Here is a 13,672-nt window from a genome sequence, read left to right on the forward strand (position 1 = left end):
GTAGAAGCTTGTCTCCAAAATAACAATAACGCTTGACATAGTGCTATTTAATCCAAAATACTGACACACCTGTGTGATTTGACATATGATAATGAGCTTCTTGTACACAAAGATGACAAATAGTAGATGTGAACTCCAGATGTGATGTCACATGCAAACCAAGAATTTACTCCAACAGGTGATTTGACATAACTGAATCCCTTCATACCCAGTCTGAAATACAGTGTAGAATTATCTTTATTGATAGATTAAATGAGACACAAGTACGATTTAAACAATTCAAGAGTACATCGTCCATCTTGTTTTCTACTCCATAGCAAATGTACTTGACTGTTTTTGAATGTGCTTGGGATCTGTTATCCCTCCATGAAGTGTCTTGCACATCTTTGTTTTAAACTTGATTTAATTCAAACCAAGCTCAAAATTTGTCCAATTTAAATTCCAATGCCCCCCTCCCCTTAAACCAAAAATCGTTCCATGTAAACATAAATACTATTATGAGGGAGTTAGCTGTGCTTTGCCCGAACAATCCATTCCTCCAAAACAACTCTTCATCCTCATCAGCTACTGCTTCTTTGTTCTCTCTCTTTACCTGAGGTGCCACACCAGCACGTGTGTAGTTTTTTTTAAAAGTGAACTAATGAGCAGCACTGTGTAAACACTAGTTGTAAAACTTGATTCTCTGAACATTTCGGCAATGGGTGACAAAATGAAAGAGTGATTTTATTAATTTTGATGCCAGAATGCAGTTGAGTTGCAAGATTATTACAGCAGTAACACAACAAAGCCCGCAGTTGTTCATATGAAGTAGAATTTCATTTAATAAGTCTAGCGTACTGCATGTATACCATCTGCTTCAGACAATACTTGGCCAGCTGCAGGAATTGTAGTTTGTAGTTTGTTTATTAATACCAATTGCAGCCACGAGGCTGGATTACAGGTGCAGCGCAACACCCTAATTAACAATACTATGTGCATAACGAAACGTTCCCAATTTCTTTAAACCTATTAGTATTAAAAATAACCTTGTGTTGAAGCTGGTGCCTTAGATTGTATTTTTATTCATTATTAACCAACAACCCCTCACATATGGGAAGCAGTGGGTTGCCAGCTTTAACGCTTTTCATGAAATTGACGCACGACTCAGCCCTACGAAATTCCAACGGCGCAAGGCCGGACTGACACAGCGCTTCCTGGTATGATACTCCAGGCAAAATAATTGACCATGTATGCTTTTGCATTCTTTCTAGAGCGCAGCATAGAACTGCGGGCAGATCTGAAAATACAGGCGACGCGTATTCTACAACAGAACGGATGACTGTGCAATATATGTTTACCATGTCTGGCACACTAACACCTGATCGCCAAAGAGCCCTTAGTATATATAACCTTTTGTTGGCTTTCTTTAGGATGTAGTCGACGCGAGTGAACCATGTCAAGTCGCGCGAGATATACACTCGAAGCAACTTGAAGGATGCAATGCGCTCCACGATTGCATTCCCGACAACAATGGGACGCAGCACACGACTATTATACTGCAGAAAGTCAACACTCATTTCTTTACATTTGCTTGGATTAAGGGTCATATTGTTAGTGACAGCGTACGGATTTATGTCTTGAACAATAAAATTAAGAACCAATGGTGAGTTCCTAGGAACTATTTCTACAACTGACAGGTCATCAACAAACTTAGCTCGAGGTGACCATGACGATACTAGGTCATTAACCATTACTGCAAAAAGTAATGGGCCAATCGTCGTCCCTTGGGGAATTCCTCCATTCAAAACCACAGGAGACAAGGTAGCAGGCAAGATAGTAACAAACTGAGACCTACCCTGGAGGAAACATGCAACCCACCGTAACAAACAATTATGGAGATCAAACTGAGCGAGTTTACGTAGTAAGATCTGGTGGTCTATGATGTCGAAGCCTTTCCGAAAATCTGCAAAGAACAACCTTGCTAAGCAACCACCCTTATCAAGGGACTCGAGAATTTTGTGCAAAATGTATGCTAATGCGTGAGATGTCGATTTTCCAGCTACAGAAAACTGCTTAGGATCAAGATTATTAATTATAGGGCGAGAAATTCTAGAAAGGGTGAAACCCTCCATAACTTTAGCTAACTGACAAGTTAATAACACAGGTCTTATATCATTTTCGATTGACATTGGGGGCATCTGCTTAGGTAAGGGTCTGACATCTGCGCACTTGAATAACTCCGGTAAATAACCCTCCATAAAGGACGAATTATACAGATAGGCGACAACAGGAGCAAGCTCGAAGTCAAACCAATTAAGTACAATGTTCGGTATACCGTCAGGACCCGGGGATTTCTTGATCTTATCCCCACGAAGTGCAATACCAGCTTCCCAAGGAGTTACAAAGAACTCACTTGGAATGTTTCTATGATCAACCTCGATATCCATGACATCAGCAGGCGTGAGTGGCACAAAACCAGATGTGAGCTCAGCGAAAAACTTGTTGATCTTTCCGCACAGAGACTCAGTGGTTGAACAATCTAACAATTGGTGAAACCCAGGGTTCGACATTAACTTTTGAGGTAACTTGCCCCATTGGGCAACTGCCATTTAATTTTTAGTTGCCCCCCAAAAACTGTACTTGCCCTGTTCTAAAAGGTAGTTGCCCACTGACATTAAAATAAAAATTGCTTACAGTAGTGAGTATGGTGTGTTTTATTGTCTCTGAAAATTTGGGCGTCGTTGTCGCTCTCCTTTGTCCCACCAGTGTTGCAAGGCGCGAGCAGCATTGTATGATTCCGAATCTGGGCCATCAATAGAGATTCTCATTAAGTTATCAAGGGTTTCTGTTTCCAGGCGTGATCTCCAATCTGATTTGATACGTTTCAAGGTGCTAAAACCACGCTCACAACATGCCGTGGCCAATGGTAACACAAGCATTATCTCCACTAGCATGAGGATGTTAGGGAATCTTTCTGAATATTCTGCAAAGATTCTCTGCCACATGGGAAGCATCCTCAATTGGCTATGATTTCTCTTAATACAAACTTTGAGTTCTTGCCATTCTTGATCCACCAATTCCAAATCAAAATCATTTCTTTCAAGAAGTAGCTTGAAATGATCAACAAGAGTGTTCAGTTCTTGTTCCCCATACAGTGTCAGTTCATCATCACGATCAGGCCACAGGCTATTGTTGAACATGTCAAAAGCAGCAATAACATCATTGGTATTCACATTAGCAAACCTGGTGTTTACATAGGCAACCATGGACCCAATTACTCTTTCTTTAAGCCTAGTGAAGGCAGCAATATCTCCATTTTGTCTGTTGAGTTCAACACCTTTGAAATGGTTACCATGATCTCCCACAGCTTCCAGAAACTGTGAAAGCTTTGCACCAGGTCTTACCACCAAGGCCTGCATAGACAAGCGAGTGCGTTCAATGGAATCTTTCACCTCCGCTAAAGTGACTGCGTCTTTCTGCATTACCAGGCTTAAATGACTGACAACATCAAGTGCATCAAGCATAAAGTGCATGAAAAGTACCTGTTTGAAGTCAGACATCTGTGTGGTGATTTTTCGGGCTCGTCCTTGCATCACAGCACTGGCACCATTCCCTTGAGCAGCTGTGTTCTGAAAATGTGTGTAAATGATTGCAAAGTTGTGAAGGAATACCTTCAGTCCCCGGTGAAGGTGTGGGGTCCATCTTGTACCAAGTAAACTTACAGGCTTCAGTACACTAAGTTCCAGAACTTGGGCTAGCTCATTTAGTTCTCGTAAAGCCTTTGGAGAATAGTGATAATGTTTATAAATCCCTTGAAGAAGATCCTTCAGTTCTGTTAAAATGCTTTCATCCTTAAATGCATCAAGTATTGCAAGTTCCAATTTGTGCGCCACACAGTGCATTTCAATGAGGTGTGGGACATCATCTTTGATTTTCTTGAGTACTCCATTCTGTCTACCCATCATTACAGAAGCACCATCAGCACCAAATCCAACTAGTCCATCTTTCCAATTAATTACATTGGCATAATTAAATCCATTGTCAATTGCTTGCAAAATCCCATCAGCATTTGCATGTTTAACTGACTGCACAGTTAAAAATCTATTCACAGGTAACCCATTGTTAAGATACCTGACAAACAAAAGTTCTTGTTCTATAATACCAGAGTCTGTGGAACCATCTGCCATTGCTGAAAAGAAGCGAGGGCTTGCATTGTTTAGTTTTTCACTTAAGTCAGCTTTTAAAATTTCTGCAGATGATTCAATGAAGTTTTTACATGCATGATCATTGAAATAGGTGTTACCAAGCTCTACATCATTCTTTATTTGAAGCTCACACAAGCTCTTAAAACTGCTGAAGGGCATCTCTTCTTTTGCCACAAAGTATGCTGTGTTAAACAATTTCATCAACTTTCCTTGAACAGCACTTTCCATATTTCTCAAACCTTGTTCAATTGGGTTTTGTGGGTTACGTTTTGAGCGGTAAACATCAGCGCATCGCAAGTGTTGCTTGCTTTTGTTATGGGCACGAATGACACCAATTCGGAAATTATCTGAACCCTTGTAGAATGAGCTATTCTTGTCTGCATGTTCATTTACTTCCAAACAGTATTTAGAGTACATTTTACCTCCAGCAAACTGGATCCAAGGAAAATCCTTTTCCCATTTTGGAAGGAACTTTCGTACTCTCGAAGTGCTGCCGTACTTTTTAGAAGCTGTTAAGTTGCTACAAACTTTTTTGGCAGGCGGCTGGAGATTATCGGATGGTTCTTTGTCTCGTTGTGGTTCTTTGTCCGACTTAGAGCTAAAAAATCGAGTAATTTTACCCGCCATTTTGAACACATGTGCATTCAAGATCTTTCTGTGCATCCTCTCATGAAGTGTACCGCTGACATGAGTGACGCATTTGCGATCTCACTCCCTGACGAGCGTTGAAAATCAAGGTGCTTTTACTGTTTAGCCACATACAAAAAAGACAACTTTTCTTGGTTTTCTGTTTTCTTTATTATTTCTAAGTGATTTAAATTATTATTTTTATTATTACTTCCAAGTTCCAGCAGTTGCCCTGCATGGAGGAAGCCAGTTGCCCACTGGGGCAACTGGCCTGAAGATTTCAGTTGCCCAAGCCAAATTTTACATGCCCCCGGGCAATAGGACACCCGTTAGTTTCGAACCCTGAAACCATGACCTATTACTTCTAGATGACCCAGCAAGGTACTTAACGTCTTTCCACCACTTACTAGCATTAGACTCTCTCAGGTGCTTACCTTTTCCATCGTAAAAAACCCTCTTGGCATACTTGACCGATCTTTGGACCTTGTTATGTAATAACTTGAACAGAGGAGAGTCTTTTCCGTGCTTGGCCAAACATCTCTGCCTCTTAGATATTAACGCCTTAATTTGACCAGTCATCCATGGCTTATCTGAGCTATGAACACGGTGGAGTCAAACCGGTAGGAAGCGTTCGACTGCCTTGTGGAGATTTTTGTAGAAATACTTAAACTTCTCCTCACGAGTCCAATGCGTAAAGATCGTCCCAAACAAATGACATAATCCAACCACCAAAATCCCTAATACGTCTAGGTCTAGTGTTGCAACGTAACATAGTTAACTTTGACGGACGAGAAGATGGTATGACGGGAGCGACTAGAACAGAATAATGGTCACTGGCCCCGATTTTTGGTAACTGCTTTGGTGAGGAGAACACCTTAGGGGAGTTGGTCAGGCACCAATCTTGGATCTCAGTGTCTCTTGTAAATACCTTGACAATTTGAGTGAGACCGCACATACGCTTAAAAGGGGCCGTCGAGATATTAGTTGAGTTGGGATTGAAGTCACCAACTACGCAAATCAGACACTCAGGATGCTCCAACGAGTACAAGTCGACTGTTGCTTTGACATGATTATAAAGGTCGTTATTGTCCTGGGCGGTCGCGTAAGGGGGACGGTATATGACAGCCAGTAGCACTGACGAAACTGACCTGGGGAGCCGGCGGGGTCTGAGCTGTAACCATAGGCATTCCGAAACATTTCCGGGGTACACAGCAAGACCGCCACCACGAGACACTGATCGATCTTTCCGAAAGACCATGAAATCACTCATAGCAATCGCCGAGACTGGAATGTCTTTAGTAAGCCAAGACTGTTACACAAATGACGTCAGCGTTGTTTTGGCGAGCGGCACACTCGAGTTCATCGACTTTACAAGTCAAAGAACGTGTGTTAGAGATAAGAAGGGAGGGAATAGACGCTTTAGGCTGAACGCAGGGCCAAGACGAAAACGCCCGAGCATTGTTGACATCAGAATGCAAATGGGTCCCGTTCAAACAGTTCAAATTTTCCCACCGTCTTTGAGATCTTAAGTCTTGGCGTTCTTTCACTCGCTTTCCCGATCTCTTTCCACAATATCTGAAAATATCGTTATCCTTTAGGACAGCTATAAGCATCGTATCAATGATCGCGTGTCTTCGAAACCTTTTAAGCTGGTCCCTAGAGTATTGTAGTGAAACTTGAATCTGGCGAATATGTAAATTTCCGTTTGAGGCATGGTTTCTTGATAAATCGCTTGATAAATCGCTGCAACTTAGCCTCAAACAGGCTGAAGCATAAGGGCCAGGATTTTTCGGAACGTCAATAAATATTGTAATGTTCACTGGTGGGTCGTGGCCAGGGATTAGTTGCGACGTTAACCCATGCTTACTAGATTTGGATACCGGGAATCTTGATCTTGCAAAACCGACTGAAAGCAATGGACGAGTAAGTGGTATTGGCACACCAAAACCCGCAGCCATCACTGACAAGCGAGTCTCATCACCATTTCCAACACAAGGACGTAAAGTTAAGGTAAATAAGAGAATCAATTGGCTGAAGAATGCAGGAGCCAAAAGATTCGTGGTCGCCATAATCGGCGCCTGCGCAAAAGTCAGAATGGGCCCTGGTCCAGCACTGGGTGGCCGTGCTTGCCCACTTCCAATTCTATTCAACTGTTGAGAGGCCCTTCTATTAAGTGGAACATACTGGGAACTTATATTATTGTAAGAAGTTGGAGATACCATGCCACCTCCACTATACCAGTCAAACTGTGTGGGGTTACAAGTGTGATGATTTACAGCAGCACATGAGTGGTTACCAGCTAGGGCATTTGCAACAAACCTCATCCTAGTTTGAATTCCATCTCCAAGTGATGTTAAGCAATCGGTCATGTTGGAGATTAAATCCTCCATTGTCTTGGTGGATCTTTCAAAAGGTTTCAGCATTTCCTTTTTCATAATTACATCCTTTTTTTCTGGGTTCATCAGCAGCTGGTCAGGCTGAGCCGGAGACAAAGACTTTTCTATGTGCTCTCTTGTGTGATCAATAAGCTTGCTCATCCACAAAGTGGTACTCCTCTTAAGGTACCTTCTAGCATTTTTCCACCAAAGAGTTGACAATTGGTTGTACCTTGTATAGTTTGTTGTGATCCTTCTGAGTAGTTGGAAGATATTTGGTGTTGCCATTGCGATGAAAAAAAAGTGTTTTTGCCCTCTGTGCGAGACTGTGAGGAACACTTGCTTTCATCTTTATCTAGGCTGGGCAGCTTGTCTTCATTAGAATCACCTTCCCCATCATTTTTATCAAAATTGAACTCAATCACTGTGAAATTATTTCTTTCACATTAGGCCAGAGCCCCTGCTCCATTAAAGGACTTTGTTGATGTACCTGAAGGGTCAGATGTAGCAATTGTTTTATATACCGTAAAATTCCAAAAATAAGCCCTTTCAAAATTTGAAACGGAAAAATACCTCCTACAAGAAGCCCCTCCGAATATAAGCCCTTGGGGCTTGTATTTGGAAATTATCCTCAATAATACAAACCAAAGCAAACTACACGTAATCACCATTATCAGGTAGTCTTTTTTAGTCATAAAAGAATGATTCCGTGCACTACAAGTCAACAAGTGTTGAAGGTTATTGTCTTTCATGCAGTTTGCTCTTCACTCTCACCTAGAAGTCCTTCGGTCCCTAGACAAAGTATTTGCAAGGAAGTTCAATCCCACTACCCTGAATGCAAGCTCCCTCTGGTGCTTCTCGAGAAATATGAGCTTTGATAGTCTTCATGAACTTTGAGCCTGAACTACATTATGGTTTTTACTGTATTTCTGTTCTAATAAAGTTTATTGATGTGGTGTTTGAACTTGGCATTTTCAGTGTGATTAGTTTGTTACGAATTTCTAGCCAAAACCCTAATATTACCAGTTGCACAATTGTGACGCAAATTTCCCTCTAATTATACGCCGAGCCAATTTTGAAATGTAAATTCCCTCCTATAATAAGCCCCTCTGAATATAAGTCCCTACCAAAAATAAGCCCCTCAAAAAGGTCCTCTGAAATATATAAGCCCTGGGGGCTTTTTTCCGGAATTTTTCGGTACTTGAAGAGTAAACATAATGTAATGAAAAATAAAGTACAATATAGGTGTAGAATACATCTAAAGCATGAAATTTAATAAACACACAAAGGGAAGAGGCGAGAAGAATAAGTAATTAATAAATGGGGCTGTGCAGAAAAACTTCTGAAATGAGTTAACATAATAAATCACGAAAATACAGTTTAACATGCGCAAGCTTTCACATAACAAGGTCTCTGTGTTCTTTGTATGATCACACAGGTTCTCCTTCTCAAAACAACTGTTTTACAATACAGAAAAACGACACAGGATGTCATCTCGGAAAGGAAATTTGGCCCCCTGGTGTATGTTATTCTGGAACAACAGCAAGGATCCACCACAATTTGTGTCAATGACATTTGTCTCTTCAGATGTTTGTTTCATGTGAAACATAGATCTTAAGAGGCCCTAAAAATATCTACATGCTCTATGTTGTCTTTTCTCTAAAATAGCTAAGTCCTTTTTGAGGTGTGGGACCACACTGGAGAGCAATAGTCAAGTATTGGACGTACTAAACTCTTGTACAATTATGAGAACAATTCAAGGGTTGTGAGGCCCACTGTTTGACTTGTAAATGTAAGCATGCCATTTCCCTTGTATGCACATTTTTTTATTTACAGGTTCTATGGTAGATTTGATGTGGTGTGAATTCCAAGATCCTTATCTTTTATTATAAATTTACTCCAATAGGTTACCAATAGACCATTTATTAAATGAAATTTGTCAAGAAGTGGACGGTGATAAATGTGCTTGAAAAGATTTGGGAGAGCATAAACATCGTTTTAAGGCCAGATATAACAAGCTAGGGTAGTGTTTTGCAGGATTGCAGCATTAAGTCAAATCTGAAATTCTTCTTCTGCTTTTATGGTTTTGAACCAAACTGTTATACTTGCAGGTTTCATCGTTGCAGGTGAAATCCTTGAGGCGTTGTAGCTGTCTTCTTCTGCTGTTATGTTTTTGAACTGAACTGATCTAACTGCGAGTTTCATTGTGGATTTTTCTTTTGCTAGACTGTCGCTTTTCTTTGCCAAGTACCGTATTTACCCGTGTATAATACGTGCCGTGTATAATACGCGCCCGTGTATAATATGTGCCCGTGTATAATACGCGCCCCTGTATAATACACGCCCGTGTATAATACGCACCCTAATTTTTGACCTCTTTTCTCTAAAAAAAAGATTTCAATACAACCACCAAGAAAAAAAACTTCTGTTTTTCCATTTCATTCACAAGAGCTGGGAATTCATTATAAACAGGTGTTTATTAATTTCGGGAGTGTTTTTTAATTTCAGGAGTGTTTTTTAATTTCCGGAGTGCAAATTTTACGATTATTTGGCTCAAAAGTCCTTAACATAAGACTATTAATCGCAAATGGCATTTCTAGCGATTAATAGTCTGAAAGCGTCTACTATCATGAATAATAATCGTGGTAAGTACGACTATTAATCGCGTTCAAACTCATTAATAGTCGTGTTTGAGTGGCTTTTAGACTTAATAGTCGTTCATCGCACGGTTAATAATTGCATCTGACAGCAAATGTCCTTATTTATCGGGAGGAAACGTACTCTTCTCCAAAGAAAGTTCAAGCTCAATCTTTTTTTGAACAGCCGCCATTACGACCAAAAATTAAGAATTCAGTATTTCTTCGCACATGGCTTTTTAGGCAATAAATGTCACATATTTGAAGTTTTCTCGGATTCAAGTTCTCAGTGAACTTCATTTTTGTTCAGAAAGTGTGTTTATCAACTAAGTTTTCTTTGTTTTTCACTCTTCCACTTACGGTGTTGTGAGAGACGTAATTAACATTTCTTCTCGATGATAATGTACACAAATACGTTAATTTTCGACAGATTCCATTAAATTGAAGTTTAACCGAGAAAAAATGCAGACAAACAGCCAAGTAAGTCAAAGTACGTCAAATTCTTCCCAATAACAGCTTCTTGTGAAGCTGGACGTAAGTTTACGAGCAAGCCATAGATGAAGACGGTGGCGGTGAAGAGTGCCAAAGATGGAATATGGTAAAATTTTTCATGCTTGGGTAACTTGCATCCTCTTGCACTAGTAGTCTTGGAAATGCAGAATTGGAAATTGCTAGGCTTAATCCTTTGAAAGGAGGAAAAAGGCAATGTTTCATTGATATCCTTTCCCCGTTTTGTTTTGAAGATACGTAATCCTAGAAAAAAATGCATTGCATCTATGTTAGCGAAGGAGAGAGAAATATTTGAGTCGCGGCCAAATTTCTCCACACTGCCAGACTCTTTCCAAAACTAGTGCGTTTCTGAAATGGATTCTTCAAGGGCAATAGGGAGAATAATCTAGCGGAATGGAAAAACCATTCGCGATTTTTTTTGTGAAAACGTATCTTAGAGTTTGAAATGTCACGCCGATTCGTTGAGATGTTTGTTTTGTGATGGCGATATTTATTTAACGGCAAAATATAGTCGTTTTTTACCGGCAACTGATTGCAGGCAACAACAAGAACGGCTTTCCTTCATTTCTTTAAAAAAAATAGCTATACTCTTTCATTAAAAAATAATTAAAAAATTAATAATTAATCAAAAATTAATAAAAATATCTGACAATAGTGCGTGACTGTCGACTCAATTCATCGCTACGATTGTTTAGATACGAATTATTTAGATCAGAGCACATAATGTTGCATGGGTTATCATGTTTTCGAAACTTCTTTAATTGATGAGTTTGAGCCTACACATAGTAGAAACAGTCACAGAGATTTTGAGAGTATTCTTTCAGCTCATTGCAATAACCAAATTGACTCTTCAAGTTGGCTCTTTCCTAACCACGCGAAAATCATGTTTTAACGTGAAAAAGTTAAAAAGCTTTTCAGCTGACAATTGTCTGTAAGGGTCAGATTTATCTTTAATATTATTGTATAACTTTGTACCTTTGTTTTTCACTAGTCTCTGGAGCAGTACTTATGAACAACCACGTGTAGATTTCACCAGCTATCTCACGTATTAAATCTGCAACGCCCCTTCTGTTTGCCTCAATAGATATATGCAATCCGTCAACTCATGTATCCCCATCACCATTTCTATTATCTTCCACCACAATTTTACTTCCCTACTGTCTCCATAATCATGAATGTGGTAGACACTTTAGAGATCGAACACATTGCCAGAAGAAAGAGCTTCTATGGTGATCAATTGAAAAACTTGCTGTCAAACCCTGACCAATCACAGAGTGCATTTTGCTTTCTACCTAAATCGTATCTAAAGTATAAGGGGCGATGGACGATACTCTTCGTTCACGCTTATTACCCGTAAGTCACTCCACGTGACATGTAGTGGATTGGTGTATGGAAGTAATTGTCGATCAGTATTCTGACCATAGACGATGCCGAATATTTTAATTGGGTTACTGTGATATAATCAGCTTTGGCTTTTTAAAGGGTTGAACTGTTAAACAATTTAATTCCAACTTTCCCCGACATGTCTTTAGAACTATTTTTGTTGGTCTTTGAAAAGTTTTGCTTACTTTTCTGTGATTGGTCAAGCTGTGACAGCAAGCTTTGCAATTGGTCACCATGGACGCTCTCTGTTCTGGCGATGTGTTCGATCTGCAAGGTCTCCCATCCAAACTAATGATTGCAGAGAATTTAGGGACGTAAAAGTGTGCACGAAGGACAATTTAAACGTAGAAATAAGATATTGGCGATTCATCAGTTGGCAGAGTACTGGTTATTACTGAGGCTATTAACTGAAAGTGGGTTTGTTTGACAAAAATCGGAAGAAGCGTTGCGCGAGATTGCTGGTGAAATCTACCTGTAGTGCTCATAACTGCTTCATGAGAGACCATCGTAAAACAAAGGTACGAAACTATATGATATAACTAGTAGGGAAAATTCCATTTGGTCTGTTTTCCAGTAACTGCAGACTCAAACTCCTCTGAAACTGAGAGAGCTACAAAAAATTATTAAATGAGATTCAAGCGGTGTGCAAAGTTGCAGATGATAATAAGAAATCGACAAATGTTGTAACTTGAAGTCCTTATTAACGTATCTAAATTCACAACTTGAATTATTATCATAACAAATTCATAAACATTATTTTTACTCACAGCACTGCTGGTAGTTTGAATATCATCACTGCATTGCGTGTGATTTAAATAAAATGTTAAGTGTCTTTACACAACGAAACCTTCACATTCCAACTCGAAGTCCGATTCAAATTGGTTTTCAATGACTCAATCATCAAGTTCATCAATGATCTCAGTTGAATTGTAAACCAATTCATCTTGTGATCCATCCGAATTGTTTGTGATCCCACGCTTCAGAAAAGAGGCAGCGATCATTTCTGACGGAATAGCTTTCCATGCTTGCGAAATCCACAAACAGATCAGTTCCTCTGAAGCCTTCTTTTGTCGTCCAGTGGTGGTAAACTCGTGAATTCCATCAGTCATCCACTGCTTTCAGACTCCATCTTTAAACGGTTTGTTCAAAGATACGTCGAGCGGCTAGAGAAGGGAAGTTAAGCCACCAGGAATCACAGCAAGTTCAGTGTTCTCGCGTTTGGATGACGCGTTTACAGTATCTGTCACATTTGCTTCAAATAAGTCGCAAACAAGCAAGCTCTTTCTCCTCCCTAGGCCACCGATCCGCGCACTTTTACTTTTATTGTATTTTTAACGTATGCAAATTAGGACGTGCATCACAAACAATAGAATCCGTGTACGATACGCACTGCGATTTTGATGGTTATTTTTATAGAAAAAAAAAGTGTGCATTATACACGGGTAAATACGGTACATGCACAATAAGTGTCACTGTGGATTTGTGATTCTGTGTCCATTTTCATACTTGGTGAATTAAAGTTTGTTCACACTTGGTCAAATGTGGAATGATGTAGGTGCTGATAAACTTCGGTTTTTATTTGTTTTTGTTGAAAGTTGAGGTCCTTTGGGTTGCCATTGATGTGAATTCTTTCTCAAAGCATGTTCTGGTTTTTGCATTACTTTTGGAATTCCTGCAACACCAAAGGAAATAGGGAAGTCCTGTTCATCATCAATGACAACACATTGTAGTAAAAGAAGTATCTCTAAAAAATCACAATTTAGATTATTTCTTCCTCTTTCTCTTATTCACTTTGTCTCACTTAAATGACACCATTTAGCTTTATTGGTTTTTAGATCATTTGAATACTTGTGATGTGTGCATACTTATTATGTTTAACATTTTTTAGAATTAAAGACAATGTACCTCTTTTTCTGTTTATTAACAGGAAAAATTTTAATTTTTGGGAAAGGTAGAT

The 13,672-nt window shown here is 39.5% G+C and overlaps 1 protein-coding gene across 1 annotated transcript; it reads right to left on the reverse strand.

Moving 5' to 3' along the window:
- Nucleotides 1–2,693: 2,693 nt before the first annotated feature.
- LOC136279605 (zinc finger protein 862-like) lies at nucleotides 2,694–4,811 on the reverse strand. The gene has a single exon (XM_066163544.1). The coding sequence runs from the start codon at nucleotides 4,809–4,811 to the stop codon at nucleotides 2,694–2,696; it is 2,118 nt and encodes a 705-aa protein (XP_066019641.1).
- Nucleotides 4,812–13,672: the final 8,861 nt, after the last annotated feature.

This window comes from Pocillopora verrucosa, chromosome 3 (genome assembly GCF_036669915.1).
Source record: "Pocillopora verrucosa isolate sample1 chromosome 3, ASM3666991v2, whole genome shotgun sequence".
NCBI classification, from domain to species: domain Eukaryota; kingdom Metazoa; phylum Cnidaria; class Anthozoa; order Scleractinia; family Pocilloporidae; genus Pocillopora; species Pocillopora verrucosa.